Below are 26,642 nucleotides of genomic sequence, written 5' to 3'. Positions count from 1 at the left end.
TTATTTTTTGTTGAGACGGGATCTTGCTATGTTGCTCAGGCTGGTCTGGAACTCCCACCTCCAAAAGTGCTGGGATTACAGGCATGAGCCACTCTGCCCCACTGGCCTCTAGTTGCATTTAAACAGGTTGAGAATTTCACAATAACCTGAAATAGTGTTGTCCTGGAACTTGGGCCTCAGGGAAACAGGAGATTCAGTAGTCAAGAAACCAGTGGCAACCCTGTGTCCCACCTGGCAGTGATGCAGCAGGGCATGGGTGGAAAGGTGGAGGGACAGGAGACAGCCACAGTGAGCTGCGCCCCCACCCCCAGTTCTCTTGCTACAGCCCAGCCCTCAACCTTCGAGCTCTGGCTTCATTGTCCCCTTCCCATAAATCAGAGAGAGAAAAAGAAACACACACACAACCTTTTGGGGTCCAATGGCGATGTTAATAAATACATAAAATTTTAAAGATCTGGATTTCCAAGGCACAAGAGTTTAACACAGGCCAGGCTGGTTCTCACAGGAATGACTCCACGTGTGCCCCAGCATCCCAGGGAGGGGAGGGCAACAGGGGGAGGGCGGGGAGCCCCCCAGGACCTCCACTCTCCAAAGGGGTTGCAGGCCAGGGGCCCACTACTCATGTTCCTCCAGGCTGGCTCAGAACAGCCCCTTTGCCTTGGGGAAGGAAGAAGTGAGAAGCACCTCTATCACCTGGCAGGAGTTTAGGAGACATCCTCCAAGACCCCGGAGGTGTCCTGGGACCCCCTGCCACTTCCTGAGAGCCAGAGGATCTAAGACTGTTACCTGTCCCTTGGAGGTAGCATGGCCGGCAGCTGAGCACAGCTCAGGCCCTTACAGCACCGTGGGTGAGTGTGTCTTCCCCACTCCAGCACCAGGCCAGGGGCTGGCACCCTGCCCTGGGGCACTTGGCCTGGGTGGCCCTTGTCATCTCCAGGGCCAGGCTATGAGTGGACTCTGGTCCTCAGTCCTGGGGTCCAACCACCCCTGGGAGAACCACACACTCTGGCCCAGCTTGAGCCAGGTAGAAGATGAAGACGTCCGACTCCAGCAGGATCGATCTTTGGAGAAGGGCAATGATTGAAGGGACAGCCTGAGAAATCGTGTTCCCTCTGTGTCCCACAGAGTCCCCTTCCAGGCTGAGAGTGATAATTGAAGTTGCCATCCTGGTGGAGTCAGGGGGTGAGCGCCAGTTTGGAAATCCCTGGATGCTGAGGACTTGGGGTCCAGGGTGTCCTGAGCCCCCTTCTCTGGTGGGCTGGGGTGAGATTGGGGGGCCAGTCTGTAATCTGGAGTCACTAGAAGTAACACTAGTGACATCTGCAAGGCCAGAGTATGGCCATGAGCACCATCTTCTGGCCAGCAAAGACAAACTGGCCTCTGCTGCCTGGCCTCAGCTGGTGGAACTGCATGGAGCTCTTGGCTTCCAGGAGCTGGGCCTGCGATCACCTTGTGTTCCACCCGCTCCAGCCCTGCAGCTGGGAAGCCTCATGCCACATTCCCAGGCCCCCCTCCTCTCGGCCTGGCTGTGAACAGTCCCCCACCTACCCTGGCCCTGCTTTGCCTTTCTGGGGAGAGGGGCCAAATATGCAGGGCCTCCACAGGGGTCCTCACAGTTCCGGGAAGGCAGGCAGCCCTGACAGCTTCCAGCTACAGACCAGCCGGGATTCAGACCTGCCCGGGCCCAGGGTCTGTGAGGAGGGAGCAATAGTTGACCCTGGTCTTGGCAGGGGAGACCAACAGGGGCCCTGAGAGGGTCAGTCCCGCCGGGGGCAGCTTGCTGCGGTATCTCCGATTAGGGCTTTCCCTGATCTTTGTCTTCCTCCTACCCCGCTTTGTGGGGTAAAGAGCATCACAGCCCCAAACGAGAAGAAGGCGAATGATTTAAAATGAAGTCTGTGCTTGCGCCTGCCCTGCTATGTGTGTCCTCTGAGCTGGGAGTCGCGGGGCAGTACACAGAGTGTAAATGTGCCGGTGGGATGGCAGGGCACAGCTCATGTCACCGGGGAGGCAGCAGGGAGGCTGGTGCCGGGATGCCTTAGGTCTTCTCCAGGTTGCCCTTTGTCCTCAGGGACTGGCGTAGGTGTCTGAGTCCAGCCCCAAGGCAGCCCACCGGGGGTGGTAGGGGAGATGCTCCAGGATGCTCCAGGGATCGGTGTCTCAGGGGCAAAGGGATGCTGGGTCCCTGGCGAGCTTGTATCCAGAGCTCCTGGGAGCTGTGTGGCTCGGCCATGCTGATGGTCCTCTGATCCTGTTGGCTTTCCAGGAGGCTCCGCAGCATCTGCAGGGTCCTGGGGTCCTGGTAAGGGGCTTCCAGGAGTGGAGAAGGAGGGCAGTGAGGTTGGGCCAGGGTCTGGGCCAGGGTTGGGGCCCGAGGCCTTCTTGATGCAGGACACACAGCAGAGCCGGTGGTAGCCGGGAATGGAGCAGTAGCGATCGAGCACTTCCATCTGGCAGAAGACAGACCTGTCTCCCGTGCAGGGCTCCGCTGCACACACAGCACAAGGACAAGGATGGAAGCAACGTGGGGATGCCTGTCAGTCAGGTGGCCCCGCCTCCCACTCACCCACTGACTGCCCGCCCTCCACCCCCGCCCCTGCTGGACCCACTATAAAGCTTTTTCCCAGGGTGGGGGCTACAGAGCCACCTGACGGGAGAGTGAGCCCTGACTACATGGAAGAGGAAGTAAAATCCCCTAGAGCAGCAGATCTCAAAGTGATGTCCCCACACGCAGCAGCAGCATCACCTAGAAGCTTGCTGGCAATGCACATCCTCTAGCACCACCCAGCCCTATTGCGTCAGAAACTCAGGCTGGGGCTCAGCGCTGTGCTTTCACAAGCCCTCCAGGGGACTCCACGTGTGGGCGCATCTGAGAACCCTGGCCCTTCGCCATTCGCCCTCAGCCCTGCTGCACACTGGAATCCTTGGGGGTGCCCGTCTCCTTCACCCACACACTGGACAATCTAGGGTGTGACCTACCACCAGGTGCTTCTAACTTGCAGCTGCTCTGGATGGAAGTGGGAACCCTAGCCCCTCCCAATCAACCCAAGGAGTCTGGCCCACTCCAGCCAGGGTCAGGCTAGACCCCAGGCAACTCATGCTTGGGACAGGCAGACTGACCATCCTGCCACAGTCAGCACACATCGGGACATTAAGACTGCTACTGCTTAATTTGGAATCAAGCAGATTTCAGTTCAAATCCAGGCTCTACCACTTAAAAGTGTGAGGCCTTTGGCAAGTCACTTAAACCCTCCAAGCCTCAGTTGCTTCACCTATAAAATGGGGCTGATGTTGACCCTTACCAGTGAATAATAACATTGCAAACAACATCTTTAAAGCACCCGGCGAAGATAAGTGCTCATTACACTAGTTTGCTTTGCACAAAATATCACACCTTTCTGTGATAACTCCATGTAGGCTTCTCCAGGCAGAATGTGAAGGCAGGAGCTTTGCTTTCTACTAATTTTTGCCAGAGAGAGAGAGAGAAAGAGGGATGTGGGAAGAGTGGGCGGGACAGAGGGAAAGAGAGACAGGTGGAGGGGCAGGCTTAGGGGAACAAGAGAAAGATCAGAGAGAAATGGAAAGCCAGTGGCCTCTAGATGGCGCCAGATTTCTGGAACCAGAATCGGAATCGTCCTTTGCTTTGGGAAGGAAGAGGGCAGGAAACCCAGGCACTCCCCCAGTCAGAACCTCAGCCTAGGAGCAGAGGAGTAGAAGATTGGAGGTAGAAGGTCCTTTGAGGACATCTAGTCAGAACCCTATCTTACAGATGAGGTCACTAAGCTCAGAGAGGTTAAGGAATTTGCAGCCAACTGGTCCTCTAACTAGGAGTTAGGGTCTTTGATCTTTCTGCTACTCATCTTGCCAGACCCTGGTCCTAGGGAGGGTGAGGAAGGAAAAGAGAGATGGAACCTGGGAAAGGAGTGAAGAATCTACAGCCTGGCACGTAGCAGTTGCTCAGTAAATATCTATCCGTGGGTGGATGAATGGAAAGATGGGAGGATGAACTGAATCATGGGGCCGAGAGAAATTGCTAGGCCTATTGTTACTGGAAGCTGACAGCCAGACAGGAATGCATGCATTCTCTCATCCAATTATCTCACCAGCCCTATAAAGGCAGCTCATATCTACAAGTGCTTGTCTGAAAATCTTGGAACCAGATATAGTTCAGAATTCAGAACTTTTGGGATCAGAAACATTATATTCTGTGTTTATATTATAGAACATCCCCAATGGAGCCTGAGATATCACCTTGTAACTAAATATGGCTAAATTTCTATATCAAAAGAATAAATGATCTCATTAGTTCAGGTCAGATTTTGCTGCCAGGTAAGTTTGCACCAAACTTAGAAATAAACATTTTGGAATTGCAGGTAACGGCTCACGGACCAGTAGCGCCTCCTCCCCACTTCACAACTGAGGTATCTGAGGCTCAGGGAGGTGAAGGTCACACAGACAGCTACAAGCTGGGTTTGCTCCACTGAGTGGCCCATGCTGCAACACCAGGGCCACTGAAAGGTCTGGGGAGCAGGGTAGGGTCCATAGACTGTACTTACTTGATGATATCTTGTTAATGGGATGTAGGGGTCCAGACTGTGGCACCCACTGCCCCTCTGGCGTCCCAAGTTCCCAGACATCGGCCCTCACCGTGGAGTTCTGGCGATTTCCTGTGAGCAGGAAGAAGCAATTCTAGTATTTGGGACTTTGGCCCAAGGGACTGGACCTGGCCTCCCCATCCCCTCTGGCTCACCTCCACAGGTGGGCAGGCTGCAGACCTGGACAGTGTCTGGCCTATCCCCCTCGCAATGCCCGAGGCTGTTGGCGTTGGTCCTGCACACCACCTGCCGCTGCTGGATGCCCTCTCCACAGGTGGCAGAGCACTGCCATGGGTGGGTCAGTGCCAGGCATAGTGGCCGGGGTCAGGGTAGGTGGAGAGAAGAAAGACGAGTCAGTGAGCTCAGAGCCCAGCCAGTGCCCAGGGACAGAAAGGGTACAAAGGAGAGCACCAAGTCTTCACTTGACCAGAGGGACATGCAAGGACTGCTTCTAAGGAGCCTCAGTGGGACACTGTACCTGTTGCCAAATAGTCCTGATACCAATGGTGAAGAGCCATTGCCCTGAGCCTAGAACTCCATGGGCCTTTCCACAATCTAAACGGTTAATCTCTGGCTCAGGAGGGAACCTCTGGGACCCCATTCCCTACTACCACCTGCATGCACTGTGTCTGGTCTGTGCCTGGGTTCTTTAATATTTTGTGTATCACTCTAGCAAACTCCCCTGTTGCAATCCACTACATGGTGTGACCTGGGCAGGTGGATTGATGTGATGATATCCTATTAACAGGATATAGGGGCCTGGATTGTGGCTTCTGCTACCCCCACCCCTGGTTCAATGTCTTACTCTGTAAACAGAGAGCTGGGCGACAGGGTCTCCATGGACCCTCCTCTGACTAGCTCTGATAGTCAATAATCTTGTGACTCGATTTACCAAACGTGGGCCTGCAGAAGTATGTTCAAAAGTGTCTTCTTCCCTGAGGGAGCAGGGTGCAGGTACAAGGAGCAGGAGGCACCAGAGGACCGAGGACCACCGTTTGCAGGGGGTGGCCACACACATTGTCCCCTGGACCTGACCCACTCTTACTCTGACAAACAGGGAATGTGGACGTCCTCAATGGAGGGGCAGGGACTCCAGGAAAGCAGCACTGCCCAGTGTGACTGGGTCACCTTTTAGATGCTGACCACAGCCTTACCTAGCTGGAAGGAGAGGAACTTGCAGGACCCCACTTCCCACACTGGAGCATGTGACCACTGAGACACAAGGGTCATGGGGCCACGCAGAACTACGAGACAAACACGGCTCATCCTCCCAGGATGAATCATTACAAACAGCAGCTAACAGCTCCTGACTGCTCAGTCAGTCTCATAAGGGGCTGTGAAAGTTGATTATATGAATAGGGTCATACTTGTCACACCCAACTAAATCAGAGTTGAGGGACCAGGGGAAAAAGCACTCAGGGCACCTAGCACCTGCTCCAAGAATTAAATTTTCCACAGGGCCAGCTGCTGAAACAGGCTGATGTAATTCCAAAACCAGTTTTACCTAGCAGCTGCTGAAACAACCTGCTGTGACTCCACGGCTAGTTTTCCATAGCACCATCACTCACCAGTCAGAGCTTGCCAGCTCCCAAAAGCTTGTCTAGTGCCAATGAGTTGGTGTTCAACACAATACATATCATGTCTCTTTCTAATAAAACCCCCAACCTTTCCTTTGTTCTTTGGACATACTGAAGACCACCCGGTCTCTGTGTATGCCTTGAATTGCAATTCTTACTTAATAAAAGTTAAATTTAGAGATTCATCTCTATATTTTGCTTATTGCGACAGGGCTAGTATCTTCCACTATCTGCCATCTCTCTGTTACTTTTATCTGTGAGGTCCTTTGAAGACCAGCAATCTATTTTATATCAAAACAAATGAAGCTATATATTATGGAGACATATAAAATGCATGAGTTGTGTGTGGATTTTTGGTTCTTTACAAATATTCATAATGCAATATTTCAAAATACAGAAAAGTATGGAGTTATTCACAAAACCCTATCCAGATGCCACCACCAGCCTTAATAAATGAGCATCCCAGAATATTTTCAAATTGTGTTGTGTCCCTCTAAACATTAAGGAAATGACATCCATTGGAAGTGCTTTTTTACTTCATACTGAAGTACTTTTTCTCACCTAAATGTATTCTCTATAACAGAAGTTTATCTATTTTGGTAAGTACAGTTCAGGCCTGTTCATTTTTCTTGTTGTATAGTACTGTATTGTATGAACAGACCATGATTTTTGTCCAATCTTCTATAGATAAACATTTGAGATACGTCCTAATGTTTTGCTGTTACAATAAACATCATTGTGATCAAATGAGGTTTTTTAAATTGGGGTAATATCTATATAACATAAAGGTTGCCATCTTAACTAATTTTTTTCTTTTTTGGGGACAAAGTTTCGCTCTTGTCGCCCAGGCTGGAATACAATGGTGTGATCTTGGCTCACTGCAACCTCTGCCTCCCAGGTTCAAGCGATTCTCCTGCCTCAGCCTCCCGAGTAGCTGAGATTACAGGCATACGCCAGCCACCACACCCGGCTAATTTTTGCATTTTTAGTAGAGACGGGGTTTCACCATGTTGGCCAGACTGGTCTTGAACTCCTGACCCCAGGCAATCTGCCTGCCTTGGCTTCCCAAAGTGGTGGGATTACAGGCGTGAGCCACCGCGCCCAGCCCATCTCAACTATTTTTAAGTCTATGGTTCAGTGGCATTAAGCACATTCACATTGTTGTACAATCATTACCACCATCTGTTTCCAGAACATTTTCTTCTTTCCCAACTGAAACTCCTCGCCTATTAAACACTAACCCCTCATTCACTCTCCACCAGCCCCTGGAAATCACCAGCAAAGTGCCCTCATGGAGTGTTTGTCCTTACATGTCTGGATGTCTGGCTTATTTCTTTTCTTTTCTTTTTTTTTTGTGTGAGATAAGCTCTTGCTCTGTCACTCAGGCTGGAGTGCAGTGGCATGGTATGGTCATAGCTCACTGGAGCCTTGACCTCGTGAGCTCAAGCAATCTTCCTACCTTAGCCTCCAGAGCAGCTGGGATTACAAGCACACACCACCATGCCCAGCTAACTTTTTACATTTTTTGTAGAGGCGAGGTCTTGCTATGTTGCCCAGGCTGGTCTCAAATTCCTGGGCTCAAGCGATCCACCCACATCAACCTCCCAAAGATCTGCCCACCTCAGCCTCCCAAAGTGTTGGGGTTCCAGGCATGAGCCACTGCATCCAGCTTGGCTTGTTTTACTTGGCATGATGTTCTCAATGTTCACATCAAATGAGTATTTAAAAGAAAACCCAAGACAATTTCCTCAAGGCAATTTCCCTAAGGTAACCTCCAGGGTCTAAGCCACAGAGCACCCAAATAACTAAGCAGCCTTACTGCTGTCTCCCTTTTGCTACCCTGACCGTCTAACACTCAACCTTCCACAGCACCGTCAGAGTGATCTTTACAACCTGAAATCAGAGCTTGTAATGCCCATGTTAAAAGGCTTCCCTGGTTTCCCATTGCTCTTAGAATACATGCAAACCCCTTGCAAAGCCTGTAGCCATGGACCCCCGCCTGCCTCCCCAGTGTTATCTCGCAGCCCCTATCCCTCCCAGTCAGCTCCAGCCCTACTGTCCTGTTGGTTTCTGGAACATTGTAAAATTGTTCCTGACTTGGTCTCTTCCTGTGGCTTGTCCCTCTGGTCTCAGCTTGAGCAACACCTCCTCAGAGAAGCCCTCTGACCACCCTCCATCCTCCACCACATTGACCCACTACTCCCCACCCAGCTCCGACTGCAGTCTGTCAGTGCTTGGCTGTGGGTTGATGGTCTAATACATTTCCCTCACAGGACTGTGGGCTGCACGAGGGCAAGAATCAGCTCTGTCTGGTTGATGCTAGGTTCCCTCATTCTTAGTACAAGGTCTGGCATATAGCTAGTGCTCAGCAAGTATTTCTGGAATGCAAGAGTGTACTTCAGTCTGCCCATCTGGAACACAGGGACATGAACCCATGCCTCCTGGCACTGTGTGAAGTTTACTGGCAGTAATGAATGAACATAAAGGCCTAGCACAGAGCCACGGCCCAGGGTACGTAGGAGCTATTCTACTTCAAGGAAAACAAAATTTGATGTAGGGGGAGCCATTCAGGCAGAAACTCTCTTGCCTGCAGGAAACACCAAAAAAATCCCTCAGACCCACCTTCTCCCCAAGCCCCTCCCACCTCCTGAGGACAAGTCACCTGGGACCAGGCTCCCAGCCTCCACTGGGCTGGGCAGGGCACTCGGAGACAGGGCCGTCGGGCCTCAGGCCGGTCCCCGGCGCAGGCTTTGGCCGGCATGACCTTGTGGGTTCCATTGGAGAGGGGCAGCAGGCACTGTATCCCCCGTGTCTGCACCCCCAGCTTCCCACAGCTCTGGCTGCAGGCACCCCACTCCTCCGTCACCCACCTGGAAACAGGGTGAAAGGAGAGGAGGTGAGACCAAGGGGACACTTCATCCCAGAGGACACTTTCTATCCCCAGACAGCTGCAGGCAGGAGCCAGAGAGTGGGTTTGGGTTTCAGAATGTTTGAGGCCTAGGACAACTGTCCACCTGGCTCTGCAGCTACTGGGTATGTGACCTCAGGAAGGGCACTCTTCTCTCCTGCTGTGTCTCGTCTGAAAAACAGGTATGACGTGTATTTAAATCCTAGCGCCCTGCATGTCCTTGAGCAAGCTATTAGCCTTCTAAGCCTCAGTTACCCCATCTTCACATCACGATTACTTCAAAGCCGCATACATATTTGAGGGCCCACTGGCGCGAGCACTGTCCTGGGTGCTGAGAAGCATCAGGGCACAAAACAGATCAAACCACACTTTCAAGGCAGATCCCCCAATTTCCCATGGGGCTCCTGGGACAAGAACACTGTTACTGTCACCATCATCATCCACAGAGCTTCCACATAGAGTAGCTATGCTGGTGGCCTGCAAGTGTCTTTTAGCCACTGAGCAACTTCCAACAGCATCTTAAGCGCATGCCCACTGGGTGCATTAGAGGAAACAAAACTGCTCTGGTGAGGATGGAAGGAGGGAGAGCCTCGACTCCTACTCCTCCCTGGGTTCCCAAGGCATCTTTTAGTCACTTCCAGGCAGGTTTCCTAAGTCAACCTCTTCCTTAAAACCCCAAAGGGGTAGGGGCTGGGGGACACCGGCCAGGAACTCAGGCAGAGCTAACCCTGCATGTTCTGTGATTACAGGCATTTGTGGGAAAATCAGTCTGAATAACAATACAAAGGAACAAGTGAAAGAGAAGCACAGGGGGCTGGTTATGAAGCTGTCTTGGGCAGAGGAGGGGCTGGTTAACATGGCCTGGCCTGGGCACAGACAGGGAGGCCACAGCAGCCTCTAGCGCTGGCCACCGGTTCCCACCCTTGCCCCGATTACATGCCCAGCCCTGAGGTTCCCCCAGCCCAGGGGAGCAGAAGCTGACAAGACCCAGGCAGCACCCTACGCCTACCAGGGAGGACTCCTGGGGAAGCAGGAGGATGGGCGATGCCCTCTGTGGCTGCTACCAGCCAGCCACCCTTGGCCTCAGTCTGCTTGGGGTGTACTAGGGAAGCCTGGTGGAGGCTGAGGAGGTCTTGAGGCCGGCTCTGCAACAGGTTCAGAGGCCTGGCCATGAGCCCTCCACCAGGCACAGCTCTCTCCTCTCCCCAAAGGCCCTCCCCTAAATAATCCCAAGGTCATCCTTGTGCTCAGAAGAGCATGTAGCCTCAAGCCAGGGAATCCCAATTAGGGGCTGGACCATGGCTGGGGGCTGGCAGGCTGAGCCATGTCTCTGGACTCCTGACAATCAGGCAGAGAAGAGGTAGAGGTCAGCATCCTGGCCTGGGCCTGGAGCCCAGAAGCACTGAAAGTTGTGTTGCCTATATGGTCGTGTCTCCATAACCCAGTGCTGAGGGGAGCAGGCTCAGCAGCCCCACTGCCTGGGGCCCGGGCTAGGCATAGAACCAGACTCCCCGTCCCTCCCTGGGAGCACTCACACAGGCTGAGAGCACGGGTGCTGGTTGCAGCGCCGGCGGATGGGCTTGGGCCTCTTCTTGTGGTCACACAGGTGTCGCTGCACCATGTGGTGGTCTCGTCTGCGCCGGCAGCCGTATTTGGTGAACTGGATCCCTATGGGGTGGGCAGGCTGCCGTGGGCCTAGTCCAGCCAGGCCCCCCATTGCCCTGGTGGGGCCTCAGGGGCAGTACCTGTGGAGAGCCTTGTGGGCCAATCCCACCTCCCTCTGCCTATGCCCCCGCCTGCCCACGTCACTTTCTGAGGGACACTTTCCTGATCAGCTCCATCTCGCTGGTGAGAAGGTGGCTCTGGACAGCTGTCTGTCCCCACAGTGGGTGAGCTCTTTTAGGGTAGAAGCTCTGCCCGGATATGGCTCTAGCACCCCCAGCCTCATCCCAAAGGCCCTGCCCAAAACGGGCTTCCACACACTGGAGATCTTCAAGGAGAAACTGAGTCATAAGCAAGGACACATCAAATGGAGACAACAGCAGTCCCCCACCCCTGCCTCTCAAGGGATCCTGGGCTGCCCCAACAAAGCACTGGCGGGTCAGGGAACCGGTACCTCCTCCACAGGCCTTGCTGCAGGGGGCCCAGCTCTTGAGCGCCCACTCATAGGTGTCCATCTCCTCCAGGAGCACATTGTTGCTCCCGATAAGGGGCAGCAGGTCCTCATGGATGACGTACTTGTAGGCCAGGCTGCTGCGGGGGCCACCCTCAGTTGGGGGGAGAGCCTGAGGGGAGATGGGGAGCTGGCACAGGACCAGAGAAAGAAGCAAGGGCGGCATGCACTGGGAGGGGAGGGGCCGAAGAGAAGGCCTTAGGGTCGGAGCAGAACCTGTGAAAGCTAGGATGAGGTTGTGCCCAGCATGGCTGGGGTATGGTAGGGGGTTGGATTCAGACCAGCTGCCATGGGACAAACTCAGGCTGGACACCTGCTGTGTGCCAGGCCCAAGGGCAGCCACTGCACCTAGGAATGCTCTTCCCTTTCATAGACCTAAGTTCTGATGGGAGGGCAGGGCTGTCTGTCTGTCTGTCTGTTCTGCTCACTGCAGCATCCACACTGCCTGGCTCTAGAAGGCAGTTAATAAGAATGGTTTGGATACTGACCCTCATCAAATATATGACTTGCAAGTATTTTCCCCCATTCTGCAGGTGGTCTTTTCCTTTCCTTGATAATGTCTTTTGATGCACTTAAGTTTTCAATCTTGATGAAGTCCAATTTATCTATTTTTTCTTTTGCTGTGTATGCTTTTAGTGCCTGTCGTATCTAAGAATCTAAGGTCATAAAGATTTGCCCCTCTGTTCTTTTCTAAGAGTTGTATGGTTTAAGCTCTTATATCTAGGTCTTTGATCTATTTTGAGTTAATATTTGTGTATGGTGTGAGGAAGGGGTAGAACTTCATTCTTTTGCATGTAGATATCCAGGTGTCCCGGCACCATATTTTGAAGAGACTATTCTTTCCCCATTGAATGGCCTTGGTACACTTGTTGAAAATCACCTGGCCATAGATGTATGGGTTGTCAACAAATATAAGGTGAGTCAAAAGTATATGCTGGATTGAATTGATATGCTGACACCAATAGGCCACAGAGCCTGTCCTCCAGGAGCCCCCCAGCTGGTGAGGGTGACACCAGGAACAAAGCCCATCCAAGGTAACCCTGCCACCAGCCAGTGCTGAGGGCACCATGGACAGAACTCCTCATGGTCTCGTCTGCTGGGTTAATCCCTATTCCACAAGCCCTGGCCCATGCTCTAGGAAGGGGGGTATGGGCAGAGATGTGCCCCAGTCAGGCTCTTGTCCCCTTTTCAGGAGGCTGGAGCTCCTGGATCAGCTGCCTTAAAGGCCCGAGGAAGCTGCTCCTGGACTCCCTTGCCAGCCATGCTATGATGCACACAGATGTGGGATTATGCCAGGATGACCCAGCCCTGCCCAACCTCCCTCCAGGCTCCATTTCCAAGACTGCCTTAAAGAGAGCAGGCTCCCTGCATGTAACATCTTGGGTCTGACAGTGAGGAGACAACTGTCTTTATCTCTCCTCACTTGCCATCCTGCAGGCTTTTAAGCACAAATGAGGAGCTAACCCCAGGATGGAAGGTGCCTTGCCCTTGCCCAGGCTCCTAAAGACACCAGAATGGTGTCACGCTGGCTTGGCAGCAGATGTAGCGAGCTAAGGGGACAAGTGGGGTGGGCAGGGGTTGCCACTGCACAGAGTGGGGCTCACCAGGATGGCAATGGCTTCAGGCAGGGGCCCGCTGGTCTTGAGACTTTCCTTGGCATCCTCCACCGCATCCTCCCACTCCAGGCCCATGGCGGTGAAGGTCCGGCTTGTGGCTTCCTTGCCCTTGGGGTTGAGGATGAAGCTGCCGGTGACCTGGTTCTTCACCACTGACCGGTGGGGGGAGAGGGTCACACAGATTTCTGCTCCTCTCCACAGGGGGCGGGCCATGAATATGAAATTCAAGGCCTTCCCAGTGAGCCTTCTGGGCTCCTGTCCACCGGCCTTTCCTTCCCACCCAAGCCCTCCCGAGTCAGACAGGTCAACACGCTCCCTGTCAAACCCGCGTGCACACACACACACACACACACACACACTCTTGCTGCCTCTGGATCCTAGTGCACACCATTCCTCCCACCTTTACTGCCTTCCTTTCTTCCTGCCTAACTAACCTCTACCCATGGTTGAGGCTCAGCATAATCTCCTCTCCTCCAGGGAGTCTTCTTTGGTTGCCCAGTCCTCAGGGATTCTGCCCTCCCTAGAATTTCTATAGCAGAGCATAGAGGCTGAGAGTACAGACTCTGGAGTCAGATTGATGGTGAGGAAACTACTCAGCCCCACTGTGCTGCCTCAGTTTCACCATCTGTAGAATGGGAATGATAATTGTACCCAGTTCGCAGGGCTGCTGCTGCCCCAGGAGGATGATAGAAATCCCCGCGCCCCACGACTGAGGCTCTCAGGACAACAAGAAGAGTTCATAAACATAGCCAGCTTGGCAAGTAGTGATGCGCAGTGGGCACTATCGCTAGACCACCAGAAAAGTACTGGACTTTTGGCACTGCTGTGATTGCAGATGCCACACCTCTCCCAGCGGCCTGTTGGCTTATCTCCATCTTGGTGTCCTCAGCCCAGCACAGGGCCTGGAACAGAGGCAGAGATTTTAAAAATCCATAAATTTCTACCCCTTAATGTCCCAGTCAGTGAGTAACTCACAACTTATTACCAAAAGACCCCGGGAGGCAGGTGGGTGGGAGACATGTAGATGCCAACACCTGGCCAAGGCCCCTGAGTGGTACCTTTGGCCACCCTGGACTTCCTAGGGCCCAGCAGCCTGAGACCCAAGCACCTTAGCCAAGTAGGGAGGGCAAAGGCTCCAGAGCCTTGGGGTGTCCAGGTGGAAGGGCCCACAGAGCTCCCACCTGGGACAGATTTAAATGGTCATAACTGTCATATAAGAGCTAAGGATCCGAGAACACTAACTATATGCCAGTCACTCTGCCAACTGCTTCAGTTCAATCCTTAAATACATCCTAAGGGCTGGGCTATTGTTAATACAGATGGGGAATTGGAGGCTCCTAGACACACAGTGGGCAACAGTTGGAGCTGGGCCAGAGCCCAGGCACCCAGAGAGACAGGAGCAACGTAGGGGCAGGGTGAGGGTGGGGAAGAGGGGTGGAAAAAGAAGAGCCTCGCCCCTTCCTGGGAGGCTGCTGGAGAGATGCCCCTCGCCTCCTGCCCACCCAGGCCTCTCCCTCAGGTTCCCTGATCGCTCTCAGTCCCCAGCAGCTCCAGACTGTCTAAGCTAAGGCTGGGCAGCTCCTCAGGCCAGGTGCAGCCTCCAGTTCTCCCATTGCCTTTGACTGTGCCTGCACCTCACTGTAGCAGAGCTCTGATTATGCACCCCTCATTCCAGACAGTTGGGGGTGGACCACCATAAACTCTCCACTGTCCAGACCCAGTCCCGAATCCAGGCTCCACCACTGACCTGTTCTGTATCTAACCTCTCTCTGAGCCTCAGTTTCCTTTAACTGCAAAGCGGGAAAACAATATTCATAGATGGCCATGAGGCTTACTAAACATACGCATGAAAAGTGGCAGCTCATGGCCCAGCGCATGGGAGATATTAACAGCATGAGTTCTCCTTCTCTTCCCTACACTTCCTTTCAAAGACCCCATGTCCCCAATTCCAGGAGAGTCTAATGACAATGGACAGAGCCTCTCCCTTCATCGCCAGGGCTGCCACCTGTCCTGGGCCTCTACATATCCTGTTGGGTACACACACCCCTACACAGGCATGCACGTGCATGCACACACTCACACACACATATTCACACGTTTTCACTGAAGGCCACTGTGCACCTCACACCTGTATAATCGCACAACCTGTGCCAACTTCAGAGTTCAGCTCCTGGGCCGCCCCTGCTTCGCTCTCCCCACCAGGCTCCCCAGAAAACTCTAACCTTTCAGGGAACTCACCCGACAAACAGGCAAGCAAGCCCGCACTCGGCCTGCCCCGGGTGCTAGCAGCCTCTGCCATGACCTCCACAGAAGACTAGTTCTTCCCTGGGGATCGAAGAACTAGATTTCTGGAGACAGCAGAGGGTGGAAGGGGCTGCTAATGTTCTGAAATCATCCCCAGGGGATGCAGTGTCTGTGAGCTCCACCTCTTCTTGGAATAGATGTCCCTTCTCTCCTTGCCCCTTCCCTCCCCCGGCCCCTAATTCCAGCACATTCCCCACAGCCAGGCAGGCACAGCAGGCAGGACTTGCCTGAACCAATGTCCTCTAACCTGGGCTCGCTGTGGTAGAGTGGCATGGCTGGCAAGGGAACAGGGCTGAGAGGCAGGAGACCTGGGCCCAGACTGGCTCTGCCCATACTCCTCATGGATGAATCAGGGCATACAGAGGCCCCCAATCCACTTTGGGTTTCAGTTTCCCCTTGTGCCTATGGCCTGATGGGACAATGCCCTTTCAGATGCCTTCAAGAATAGAAGTTTAGGAGCCCACTGGAGCTGTGTTAAGGGGAGGTGCCAATTTCTCCAGGAAATGCAAGTTATCCAGGAAACTTTGAAGGTATTTACAAATTGCTATTTTGATGATAATCTAAAAATATGAATGGCAGCATTTGTGTGTGATGTGAGCCTGCCAAGAGATATGTGTTTTGTTTTTCCATTTATGATGAAATTGGTACCAAGCAGTGTGACTTGGCAGACGTAATAGGTAAGAGGGGCCTCTGTGACATTTCAAGGGGACATTGTGGCCTGCACGTCCTCTGCAAAGGGGTCTGAACACAGACACCACTGCCCAGTGTGGGAGAAGCAGCCTTCTGCCCACTTGCCACTGGGACCCTGCTCTGAACCAGGCTCACAGGGTTTGAACCGAGATATAATTCACATGCCATACAACTCACTCGAATAAGGTGTGCAATTCAGTGAAAAAAAAATTTTTTTGAGACGCTCCTGCCTCAGTCCCCCAACTAGCTTAGGACTACAGGCATGCACCACCACGCCTAGCTGATTTTTTATTTTTATTTTTGTAGCAATGGGATTTCACCATGTTCCCCAGGCTGATCTCAAACTTCTGAGCTCAAGCGATCCACCCACCTTGGCCTCCCAAAGTGTTGGGATTACAGGCGTAAGCCGCTGCGCCTGCCCTGATTTTTAAGTAGATTCAGCCATTGCCACTGTCTAATTCCAGAACATTTTCATCGCCCCAAAAAGAAACCTGATACCCATTAGCCGTCATGCCTCTTTCCTTCCCCAGCCCCTGGCAGCCACTAATCTATTCTCTCTCTGTCTGTGGATTTGCCTCTCTGGACATGTCCATTTTTTGACAGCCAATTTAGTTTCAGCAAAAACGAAACAAAACATCACTCATATTATATTAATGGCCTTAATTTAAATTTATTAACTTATTGTGGTATTCTCATTTTTAATCGAGCCTGGCTTCATAGTTAGATAACTGTTACAAGCATAAGGGTGTCACCTCATTGAGTGGCTTGGTGTTTAAGTATGATTATAATGAGAATAATGTCAGGGCCTGTGTGGTAGACTGCAGAATGCCTCTACATTCCTCCTATTCCTCTATGCATGCTGCTTTGCACAGTAACTTCACCACTTCTACCATCAAGAGCTAGTCTATGTTTCTACCCCTTAAATCTGGGCTTGTCCATGTGATTTGGACTAATGGGACTCTAGAAAACATGACACAAGCCATTCCTGAGGACTATGTGACAGATATAATGTGAATAACACTGGGTTAGCCTGTTGAGGACACAGCCCTGCCACCTCCATGACCCCAGCTGACAGCCAGTACCAACCACCAGACATGTGAGCGAGGCCATCCTAGACCAACCAGCTCCCAGAGACCTACCAGCTGAGGGCATCTGCATGACTTGGTCCAAGAAGACAAGTAGAAGAACCACCCCACAGAGCCCAGCCCAAACTGATGACCCATAGGACCGTGAGCTAAGAATTATTCTTGTTTGAAGCCACTAAGTTTTGGAGTGGTGTGTTAGGCAGCAAAAGCTGACTGATACACTCTGTGAACATGGCTTTCCTTTAACAGCCATCTATGTGCACAAGAAATTATTAACAGTAGTTGCCCTTAGGGAAGAAAACTGCCCCCAGGGTACAGGGGTAGAAAGGGGACTCTTTACTAGGTCCCCTTTTAGACCTTCTGAAATGTAAACCATGGAATGGGTTACCCATGCAGCATAAATTTAAAATAAAACGAAAAGGGGGTCTCTGCCTATTACTCCAGTTAGTACAATTCCACTTGTACTAGAATCTTGTCCTCTGGTCTCCCAGCTCCCCCAAGTCAGAGGGCAGGGCCTGGGGCCCTGCTGTCCCCTCCCAGCACCCCAGCACTCACCAATGCGGTAGGGGGACTTCTCCAGTGCCTCAATCTGGATGTGCCTGGCACCTGCTGGGATCTGCACCAGCTTGAGAGCTCCTGCCACACACAGGGATCCAGAAGTCGTGAGCATCCTAAGCTGGTGGTCCCACTGCCCAGCGTCCCCCACTCCCTCACTGGGCACCCAGGAACATCTCATTTGATCACAGAACCTCTCTGAATCTCTGTATCCTCATTTGTAAACTGAGGATGAGACCTTCTCCATGAGGGTGCTGGGAGGATCGAATGAGACATGTCCTGTAAACTCTAAGGGCCTCCGTGTGTGTGAGAGCTGCTATTACTTCCCTCTTTCCTGACCCTCTTCCTCTCCGTCTCACTTCTGCCCTTCCCCCCGTCCCTTTTTGCTCCTCTGACTCTCTCTCTCTGCTTCTTCTCACACCTTAAGCTACTTGCTACTGATGGGATTTAAATGATAAAGGCCATGAAGACTCCACATGACTGTCCTGAGCCCCCATGGCCCTCCCGACCCAAGGCCTGGACTTTCTCAGAGCCACCAACCTTGTCCCCAACAATCAAAGGTGAGACAAAGTGTAACATCTCCCAAGGGAAAATAGGGCCCATTTATACTAAAGTGTGAAGGACTGATATCTGGTTCTTTTCCACAGCAAGTCTGGTCAGATTGGAGGTAGAGAGGAAAGTCAAGGAACTCAAAGATACCAGGAATTCAAAGCAGAAAGTGCCGCAGGTTTAAAAAAAAATGAGGAAGGAGAGAGGAAAAGAAAATTATCAGTCCAGTCTTGGCTACACCTTTAGACCTGTCTGATGCCTCCCTCCCACCAATAGCCCCAAGGTCCAAGGGATGGCCGAGCTCCCATCACAAAACTTTACCTAGCGGGAAAATGTCTCTTGGAGCTCCTGGGCCCCAAACTCAGGGAGGAGCTTGCCTGAAAGATGAGGTGACTGGCTGCAGCACCTGGCTCACCAGCCTGGGCAGCCCAGGAAGGCCTGGAGATGGGCCCCAGGGCCCCTTCTCCCCACCCCAGACTGTGGCACAGTTCAAGGAGGGAGGGCCCCCTGAGGGACGGCAAGAACTCCAGTCAGCCCTCATCATCCCCCCAGCCCCAGCCCGGCTCACCTGCCTGCTTGGAGGCCTTGCCCAGCGTCCCCTTCACAGTCCTGCAGTGGGAGTTGTCACCCCCGCAGACTCCACACTTGTCATCCGCCTTCATGGACCCCACCTCCTTGTCACAGCCGACAGGCTGAGGCCAGAGGTGAGGTCAGTGGGAGGAGGCTCCCCTGCCCCCACCGCCACCCCGGGGCTCCCATTCCCATCCCCAGGCCCTGGTCAGGAGAGGACCTCTGGCCTGGGAGGTGTCCCTGGACAGGATTCTGGCACGAATTCACCGTGGGACCTGGGTGAGGTCTTACACCCGGCGTGATGAGGATTCTTGCCATCTCCTCTCCCCTCCAATGGGGCTGAGCAATAATTAGCCCCTTCCAGCACCCCAGGGCTATGCTGAGGACCAACAGGGTGTTGCGAGTGGGCCGGTGAGGCAATGCTCATCTTCCCAGGCAGGAGGGGCTGCAGTGCAGCCCTCCAGTCTCCCTGTGCCGGTAGTCGGGGTGGCTGGAGGTGCACCCACCACACACTCGCCACGCGCACAGACGCTGTATGGGTCCCGGTAGCTGCAGCGTGTCCCATCGTGAACCACCTGGTTCATGAACACCACGTCCCCCGTGTCCGCCGACTGGCAGATCAGCTCACACTTCTGGGCGTCTGTAGGGAGAGGGACTATGCTGAGTCCCCAGCTGGGCTCAGAGAAAGTGGCCCAGGACAGATCAGTATGTGGTCCAGCCAGAAAGCTCTGGGGCCAGCTCTGGACAGTTGGGGGAGCACTGGGTGTGGCACGGGGACTGAAAATCCCTGCTGTGTCACTTATTAGCCATGTGACCTTGGGTAAATGCTCTGACCTCTCCCAGCCTTTGTTCCCTATTTTTATTATCCCTAATCAGTAAAATGCCACATCGGCTTATTGAGAAAAATCAAGTGATAAAGTAATAATAAGCCAACGCTTAGTGAATGCTTACTATGTACTAGATATTTCTAAAACCTTCACATGCCCTTAAAATACAGCTTTAATGGCTTTTCATGAATTAACTCATTTAACCCTCTCAACACCTCAATGAGGTAGGTGCTAGCATTACAGAGGAGGAAATTGAGGACCAGAGAGGTTAAGGAACTTGCTCAAGTCCACACAACCACACGATAAGTGGTTCAGCCTGGATTCTAACCTTAGCAGTCTGGCTTGAGTCCTGCTCTGACCCCTACAAAACTTCACTGTGCACATGTATGACATGCGTCTTAACATGTTTGTAAACATTAGAAGTCTGCGTGAAAAAAAGGCAGAAAAGCGGTCTGTATCTGGGTTTGCAAAATGGAGCAACAGTCAGGGAGAAAGAGAGTCCTTTCTGGTCCTAACAATTAAATGTTTCCTTCTTTATGTGGGCTATAGATATCCTAAAAAGGAGGTTCCAGAGCATATATAAACACTTACTGTGCTTCTTAGAAAAAAGGAGGTTGGGGGCTTAGCTAACTTCCTGGAATTCGTCTAACAGTCCTGGGAAAAACCCAAAGTCCAGCTGCCCCACGGGCCTCCCAGCCCCTCCTCTCCCCAACGCTGTGGCTGCTGGTTTGGTTTCTGAATGGATCTGGAAGGCTTTCAAACCAAGATTCCCTCAGCCAATTACTAAGGAAACTCTTGGGCTCTGCTCTGGTCCCTGGGCTCCAGCACAGCTGGTAACTCCTTGTCTCCAGCATGAAGGACTCAAGTCTGGAGCCACAACCTCCAAGACCACCTTGGATTTCATCCACAGGAACCAGATTCCTGTAGGGACCTGGGTCTGGGGGAGCTCCAACCCAGGACAGGCAGGATCCTGACCCAGGCAGGCAGCTCTCTAGGCAGCAATGGAAGCCACAACCTCCAAGACCACCTTGGATTTCATCCACAGGAACCAGATTCCTGTAGGGACCTGGGTCTGGTGGAGCTCCAACCCAGGACAGGCAGGATCCTGACCCAGGCAGGCAGCTCTCTGGGCAGCAACGGAAGCTCTCCGGGCAGCAACAGTGCGAAGGGAGTGGTGAGCTCCCCAGAGTAGGAGGAATCCAAGCAGAGAGAAGACACCCCCTGCAAGGATGCTCTGGAAGAATCTGGCAATGACAGGCCTCTGAGGTCCCTTCCAACCTGAAGAGTCTGTCATTCTAGACCAGAGCTGAAGAGCTGACAGTTCTGGGGTGGAGCCCAGGCTCCAGGGAGGAAAGCCCGTCCTGATGGGAGCTGTCTGGGCCAAGAGTTGTGTGATGGAGAATGAGCATCTGTCCATGGAGGACCCATGGAGAGGCTGGCAGGGGAAAGCTAGAATCAGAGGATCATTGAGGGCTCTTCCAGCAGAGGCTCTGACTTGCCACGAATCCCAACCCTTCACTGGATGCTCTGCTGCTATGGAGCCATCACTGGAAACACTCAAAAACAGATGGGAACTGGCACCACTATGGTCCCCAAATTCAGACTCTTTACAGGAGTCTAGAAGTCCTGTGTATGTCCCAGGGCAGCCTAGAGAGTCGTTATGAAGATCCCACCAGATCCTATCTGCCTGCCTTCCAAAATCATCTCATCGACTCTGCTGAAACCACAACCCAATCAGTAAAACCTAAAAACACAGCGTGTAATAGGACTGAGCTCCTCAGGACACTGGTCATGCAACAGGAAGGGCGCCTGCACCTATATAATTCTTCTCCCTGCAGGTAGGGACAGAAGACGAAAGGCAGGCAACCCTAACAGCCTACACTGCTGCTGGCCTTGGCAACACCTGTGTGTGAAGTGTCCCTTCCTCAAGACACTTTCCTTGCATCTGCCAGAAAACTGTCATCATAAGTACACAAATCAGGGATGGCCTTGATGGGGATGATGACCCCAGAAGTATACCAAGAACAGGCCTACGAAAGGGTATATGGTGAGCCTGCTGACTTCAGTGTCCCTTTTGGCACCCCCACTGTCCCTCCACCTTCACTGGTGTATGTAGGGGTGGGAGGCCCTGCCTGGGCACACACAGCCCCCGCAGATGCCTAAGGACATGGAGTGGGAGGGGGGTGGGGCCCACTCACCATCGTCAGGCTCGTAGGGCACCCAGCTGTGCTTGGCATTCTGGTGCACATAGTAGGAGTTGCGCTTGGCACACTGCTGGGCCCGGAAGTCCTCATAGGTCCCAGGGCACTCCTCGCTGTTGCAGACCTGGTACTCGAACATGGGCCCTAAGCACGGGCGGCCTCCATAGGCTGGGCTGGGACAGACACAGAGAAATGGATGACCTTGCTGGCTGGGAAGGCTGGGGAGGGCCAGGTTTCCCACACAGCCACCAGGAGCAGCTCAGCCATTCATAATAGCATGACAAGGGCCTCCACTGACATAAACCAGAGAATGGCTCCCAGGGTGGGGGCTGTGGAGCTCAGCTGAAGAGCTATCCAGATCCTTCTTCCTCCCTGACTGCTTTACCCTTCAGACATACACCACCTATTCCACGGTGAGTGTGACAGACAGATGTACAGACTGACACAGGGACTGACTAACCCTCTCCAGCTGGACTGGAAGAGAAATCCATCTTATTCATCTTTGTGGGTGCCTTCAACTGTTTTGCAGGCCCTGGCATAGAGCAGGCCCCCATAAACGACTCAGCCACTCCCATTTGCATCAACTTCCACTTAATATCATCATAAACTAAGGAGTGGTAAAAAGAAACTTGGATTTGGAATCAGAAGAGCTGGCTTCCAAGTCCTGACCGTGCAACCTTGGCCAGGCCACTTAGCCTTGCTGTGGCTTAATTTCCCCTTGAAAACAGGGACTATAATCCCTCTTATTTTACTCACCTCCTGGTGTGTCTGTGAAGAATAGTAAGAAAAGGTATTTTATAGTCATCTATGCTCTCTTCTTCATTAAGTCAAGAGGATTGGGTAAGACTTGATACAAAGTGTCCAAGTGCTGGGGTTAACAGTACCCTACTCATAGACATGTGGGAGAATTGCACAGATTTTTGTACCTAAGTGCTTAGCATCCTACCTAGCACAAAGTGCTTGACATACTATAATAATGATTATTATAACAGCGGCTGTCTTTCATTAAGTATTTAATTTGTGTGAGCATGGTGCTGAGAGCACACATATTATTTCATTTAAGCCTCATAAAATAAAAAGAGTTGTTATTACACAGGAGCTCAATAAATGGTAGCTTTGATACCAATTATACCAAGGGATAATTGTCGGTCATGCCTGCAAGGTGATTTACTCAGAACAGGGACCCCTGGGCTTTTCTATAACCACAGACTTTGTATTCCCGACAGATGAAAGTTACAAGGCAGTCCATTTTGGTTCATGTGTGTAGAAGGTCAATATAGCTGTCCATATCAACTATACGGCTATATTCTCTAAAACAAAGGAACAGCTGCTTCAATAGGCAGTGAGTTTCCCATCCCTAGCGATAAATAACAGTATGAATGACCACTCCTGAGGACACCAGAGCCACTGTGACCCTACAACTTTGCAATTCCGCAGTCTTCATCATACCCCTCAGTGCTGTGAGGGGGTCAGGCCAGGCCCTGTTGTTGTGGGGGTTCAGAACTCCTGCATTCCTAGAGCCAACCAAGCCATGCAGCTGGCCTTGGCCAGTCCCCATCTCCCGTGGTGCCGTTCTAAACAGGCTGCTTCTGCTTGGAGATGGAGATGGAGAACTAGGGCTCAGATATCCCAAAACCATGGAGTTGGGGAGAAGATCCCTATAGAGGGGATGAGAAGGGAGAATGGACATCTCCCACAGAATGCTAAAACTCGGGGGTGGGGAAGAGGGGAAGGAGCTTTGATGTTAGAAAGAGTTAAGAAAAATTAAAGGGAGATTTTCTCCATGTGGTAGAAAACAAAGTTAGGAAATTGATTCCTCCAACAAAGAGCTTAGATCAGTGTTTCTCAAAGTTTAGCCAGAGGGTCGGGGTCATCAGAGGACTTACACGCATGAAGAAGTAGGGCCACCCAGACTCTGGGGAATCTTCTGCGCATGAGCTTGAGAACCACTGGTTCAGACAAACGCACAGAAGGCAGACCTGAGAGTTCTTAGTGGATGCAGGTAGGAGTGATCTGCCTCCACCAACAAGTTTGTGTCCTCATGCGTTAGCATACACAACCACCCACAGGGGCCCTTCTCTCCTGCACTGTCTCCCCAGTGCCTTCCCCTCCAAGCCCCTCCACCCTGGGGAGGGACTCCCTGCCCTCCCCACCCTAGCCAAGCACACTCACGAGGGGTTGTTGCAGCTCCGGCTGCGGGATCGCACCCCGCCCCCACATGACCGCGAACATGACCCAAACTTGGTCCAGGAGCTCCAGCCTCCATCCTGGCCGTATGTCTGCTCCGGCGACTTCCAGATGCAGTGACCTTTGAAGCACCACTGGGGCAGAGCAGAGGGCATGAGGTCACCCTGGGCTGCTGCTGCGGAGCCCACCCGGGGAGCCAGAAAAAGGGATAGCAAGAGCATGAGCCTGGGTTTAGGCAGAATCCCACCCCTAGCATGAGCTGAGCAGCCTTAAACAAAAGGCTTGCCTTTCTGGGCCTGTTCCTCAACTGGACAATGTGGGTAACTGCACCTGCTCGTGGCTTCTGATGAGATCACATCCAGTATACAAGGCCCTCCAGAAATGGCAGATCTTATGATGAACAGTGATAATAAATGTGCAATTATCTGCACACCCGGGAGTAATAAAAGGCTGATAGGGGAGAGAAGACACAATCTTCCCACACTAGCGAGAGTTGATCTTGGCTCTGTATCTCAAAATCACCTTCCAGGGATCATGAGATGTGCTTCTGGGAGGCAGACCAGCCATGCAGGGAGGTCTGTGCATGCAGTGGAAGGAGTGTATGCATGAAGGATTCCTGGGTTTGAATCCCAGCTCAGCAATACTAGCTACGTGTGGCTACTTTAGCTTGCTGAGCCTCAGTTTACCCACCTGTTAGGTGGGACTGCTCTAATATCTATACAGGCCTTAGCACAGGGCCAGGCAATAAGGGAGGGCTCAACTAGAGGCAACTCCCTTCCCTTTTCCTATAGGGTAGCATGAAAAAAATGCACAAAGCTCTCTGGGCAAAGTTCATCTCCCAAGAGATGAACTCAGTGGTTCTCAACCTTGGAATCACCTGGGGGAGATTTTACAACTTCAGATGCCTGATCTTCACCCCAGACCAACTGAGTCAGAATCACTAGGGGTAGGAACTTTTGGAGGCACTATAATGAGGTGTAATTTACGTACTATAGAATTCACTCATTTCAAGTATGCAATGCGATGACTTTTCATAAATTCGCAAAGTTGTCCAATCGTCACCACAATCCAATTTGAGAATATTTTTATCACCTCAAAAATATTCTCCGTGCTCATCTGCAGTCACTTCTTGTTCTATAGGAGGGGTTTTAAAACTACCAGGATGATTCCAATATGCAGCCCAGATAGAGAACCACTGATGAACTGTCTCGTGAAACTGTGGCTGGGGAGGGTCTGGAACTTTGAAAACACCTGGGAAAACTTAAGAAGTGGAAAGACCTGGAACAGCTATAACCCATCAAGGACCTGCCAGGCCAGGGGAAGCTCCATCCACCTGTGATAGGACAAGCCCCAGAGCTGCTCAGCAGGACAGGTGTGAATAGGAGGAGCCTGGCTAGGGCAGGAGGCAGGGGGCAGGCTGGTGGGGTGGCCCTGGGGCTGGGCTCCTGCTGATGCTGAGGAACCACCTCTCCTAGCACCTGGCTTCTTCCCTGCTCCCTCACGTGCCTTGACATGAGTCAGTTACCTCAGAACAACCCTGAGGTTGGTCAGGTGTCGGCGAGTCAGAAAAGTTCAATGAACGGCCCAAGGTCACCACAGTGATCAAGGGCAGGGCCGGCAGCAGAGCAGAGCTGGGTTTCAGACCCAGCCACGGGGTCCCCCGGGCAAATGAAGCCCTGGCACCCACACATGCATGAGGGAGCAAACACAGGACATTCATGAAGGAGGTTGGTGTGGGGAGAACATGTGTGTCTCATGCTCAGAGACAGCATAGGGGTGGGGGAGTAGGCAGGACACACAGAGATTTCTCTGCATCCCTTCTCTGCTAATCACTCCCTGAGGGACCCCATAAAGTTCCTTAATTAACCTGCCTGGGCCTCATTCTTCTCATTTGTAAAATGGAAGTAAGCCTTTCTGTCAGATTGGCTAGGAGATCATGCTACCCTCAGCCAATTACAGAGACAAAGGGCTGTGGGCTGGGAGAGAAGACAGGGTGAGTTTATGGGAAGACTCCACGTGTATTTACCCACACACTGGACTCACCACTGTCTTTTAGCACCACCCCCAACTCATATAAGCACTTGGAGGGAGGGGCCAGGGTTCACTCTGGGATCCACCCCCATGCCAGTGATGGATGCCCTGCACCCCAGGAAGGCCACTCCTGCTGCACACCCCACAGGTACCTTGCCGGGTGCACACTCAGTCCCATCCAGCGGGGGCCCCTTCTTGGTCTTGCAGAAGTACGGGTTGTCAGGGTGGCTGCACCACAGCTGCTTGCAGGGCTCAAAGGTCCTGAACTGCATGGCAAGGGAATGGGGTCACCAGACTGGACTGGCTCTTTGTCCAAGAACAAAGGGCAGTGATGGAGAGAAAAGAGGGTGTGATGAGTGCAGGCACCCAGGGCACTGCAGGGAAGGCAGCCAGAGCCCCTCACCTGCTTCAAGTTTACTCAACCCCAAGTACCGGCAGCCTCCAGGGACCCCTCCTTTCTCCATGGCACTGAGAAAGAGCCTAGCCATGGCCCATGCTCTTGTCGTTCTCTCTCCAAGGCCTCCCTCCCCCGCTTTACAGAGGCCATTTGTCACTGAGCTGGGACTAGGGTGTGAGGCTCTGGGGAGGTCTGGGTTCACAGTGCCCCTGCCCTGAGCCCTGTGCACATGGGGAGAATTAAGGGGACTGCTGCTTTCCAGCCCAGACCCCCCCAACCCCAGTACTCCAACGAGGCTGGGACGCCACCTCCCTGTAACTTGGACACCCAGCCATGCCAGAGGTTGATGACCTTATGTTTCAGATTGTCCAGAGAAG

The 26,642-nt window shown here is 52.6% G+C and overlaps 1 protein-coding gene across 3 annotated transcripts in view; it reads right to left on the bottom strand.

Annotated features, from left to right (window-relative positions):
- Positions 1–406: 406 nt before the first annotated feature.
- Positions 407–26,642, bottom strand: part of ADAMTS14 (ADAM metallopeptidase with thrombospondin type 1 motif 14) — an 87,554-nt gene continuing 61,318 nt past the window's right edge. For 2 of the 3 annotated variants that reach the window (XM_008968960.4, XM_003815950.5), the window contains exons 10-22: positions 26,021–26,134; positions 23,823–23,971; positions 21,648–21,823; positions 19,129–19,262; positions 18,621–18,744; positions 17,504–17,584; positions 12,858–13,021; positions 11,197–11,365; positions 10,616–10,748; positions 8,835–9,042; positions 4,751–4,880; positions 4,557–4,667; positions 407–2,488 (exon numbers count right to left, since the gene is read on the bottom strand). In XM_008968960.4, the coding sequence (XP_008967208.1) occupies positions 1,995–2,488; positions 4,557–4,667; positions 4,751–4,880; positions 8,835–9,042; positions 10,616–10,748; positions 11,197–11,365; positions 12,858–13,021; positions 17,504–17,584; positions 18,621–18,744; positions 19,129–19,262; positions 21,648–21,823; positions 23,823–23,971; positions 26,021–26,134 (2,187 nt within the window). In that variant the 3' untranslated portion in view covers positions 407–1,994. The remainder of the gene's footprint in view (positions 2,489–4,556; positions 4,668–4,750; positions 4,881–8,834; positions 9,043–10,615; positions 10,749–11,196; positions 11,366–12,857; positions 13,022–17,503; positions 17,585–18,620; positions 18,745–19,128; positions 19,263–21,647; positions 21,824–23,822; positions 23,972–26,020; positions 26,135–26,642) is intronic. The other variant, XR_010113192.1, reaches the window with a different exon arrangement.

This window comes from Pan paniscus, chromosome 8, assembly GCF_029289425.2.
Source record: "Pan paniscus chromosome 8, NHGRI_mPanPan1-v2.0_pri, whole genome shotgun sequence".
In the NCBI taxonomy this organism is placed as follows: Eukaryota; Metazoa; Chordata; class Mammalia; order Primates; family Hominidae; genus Pan; species Pan paniscus.
Note: the sequence above shows the minus strand (reverse complement) of the source record. Positions and strands in the feature narration are given on the sequence as shown.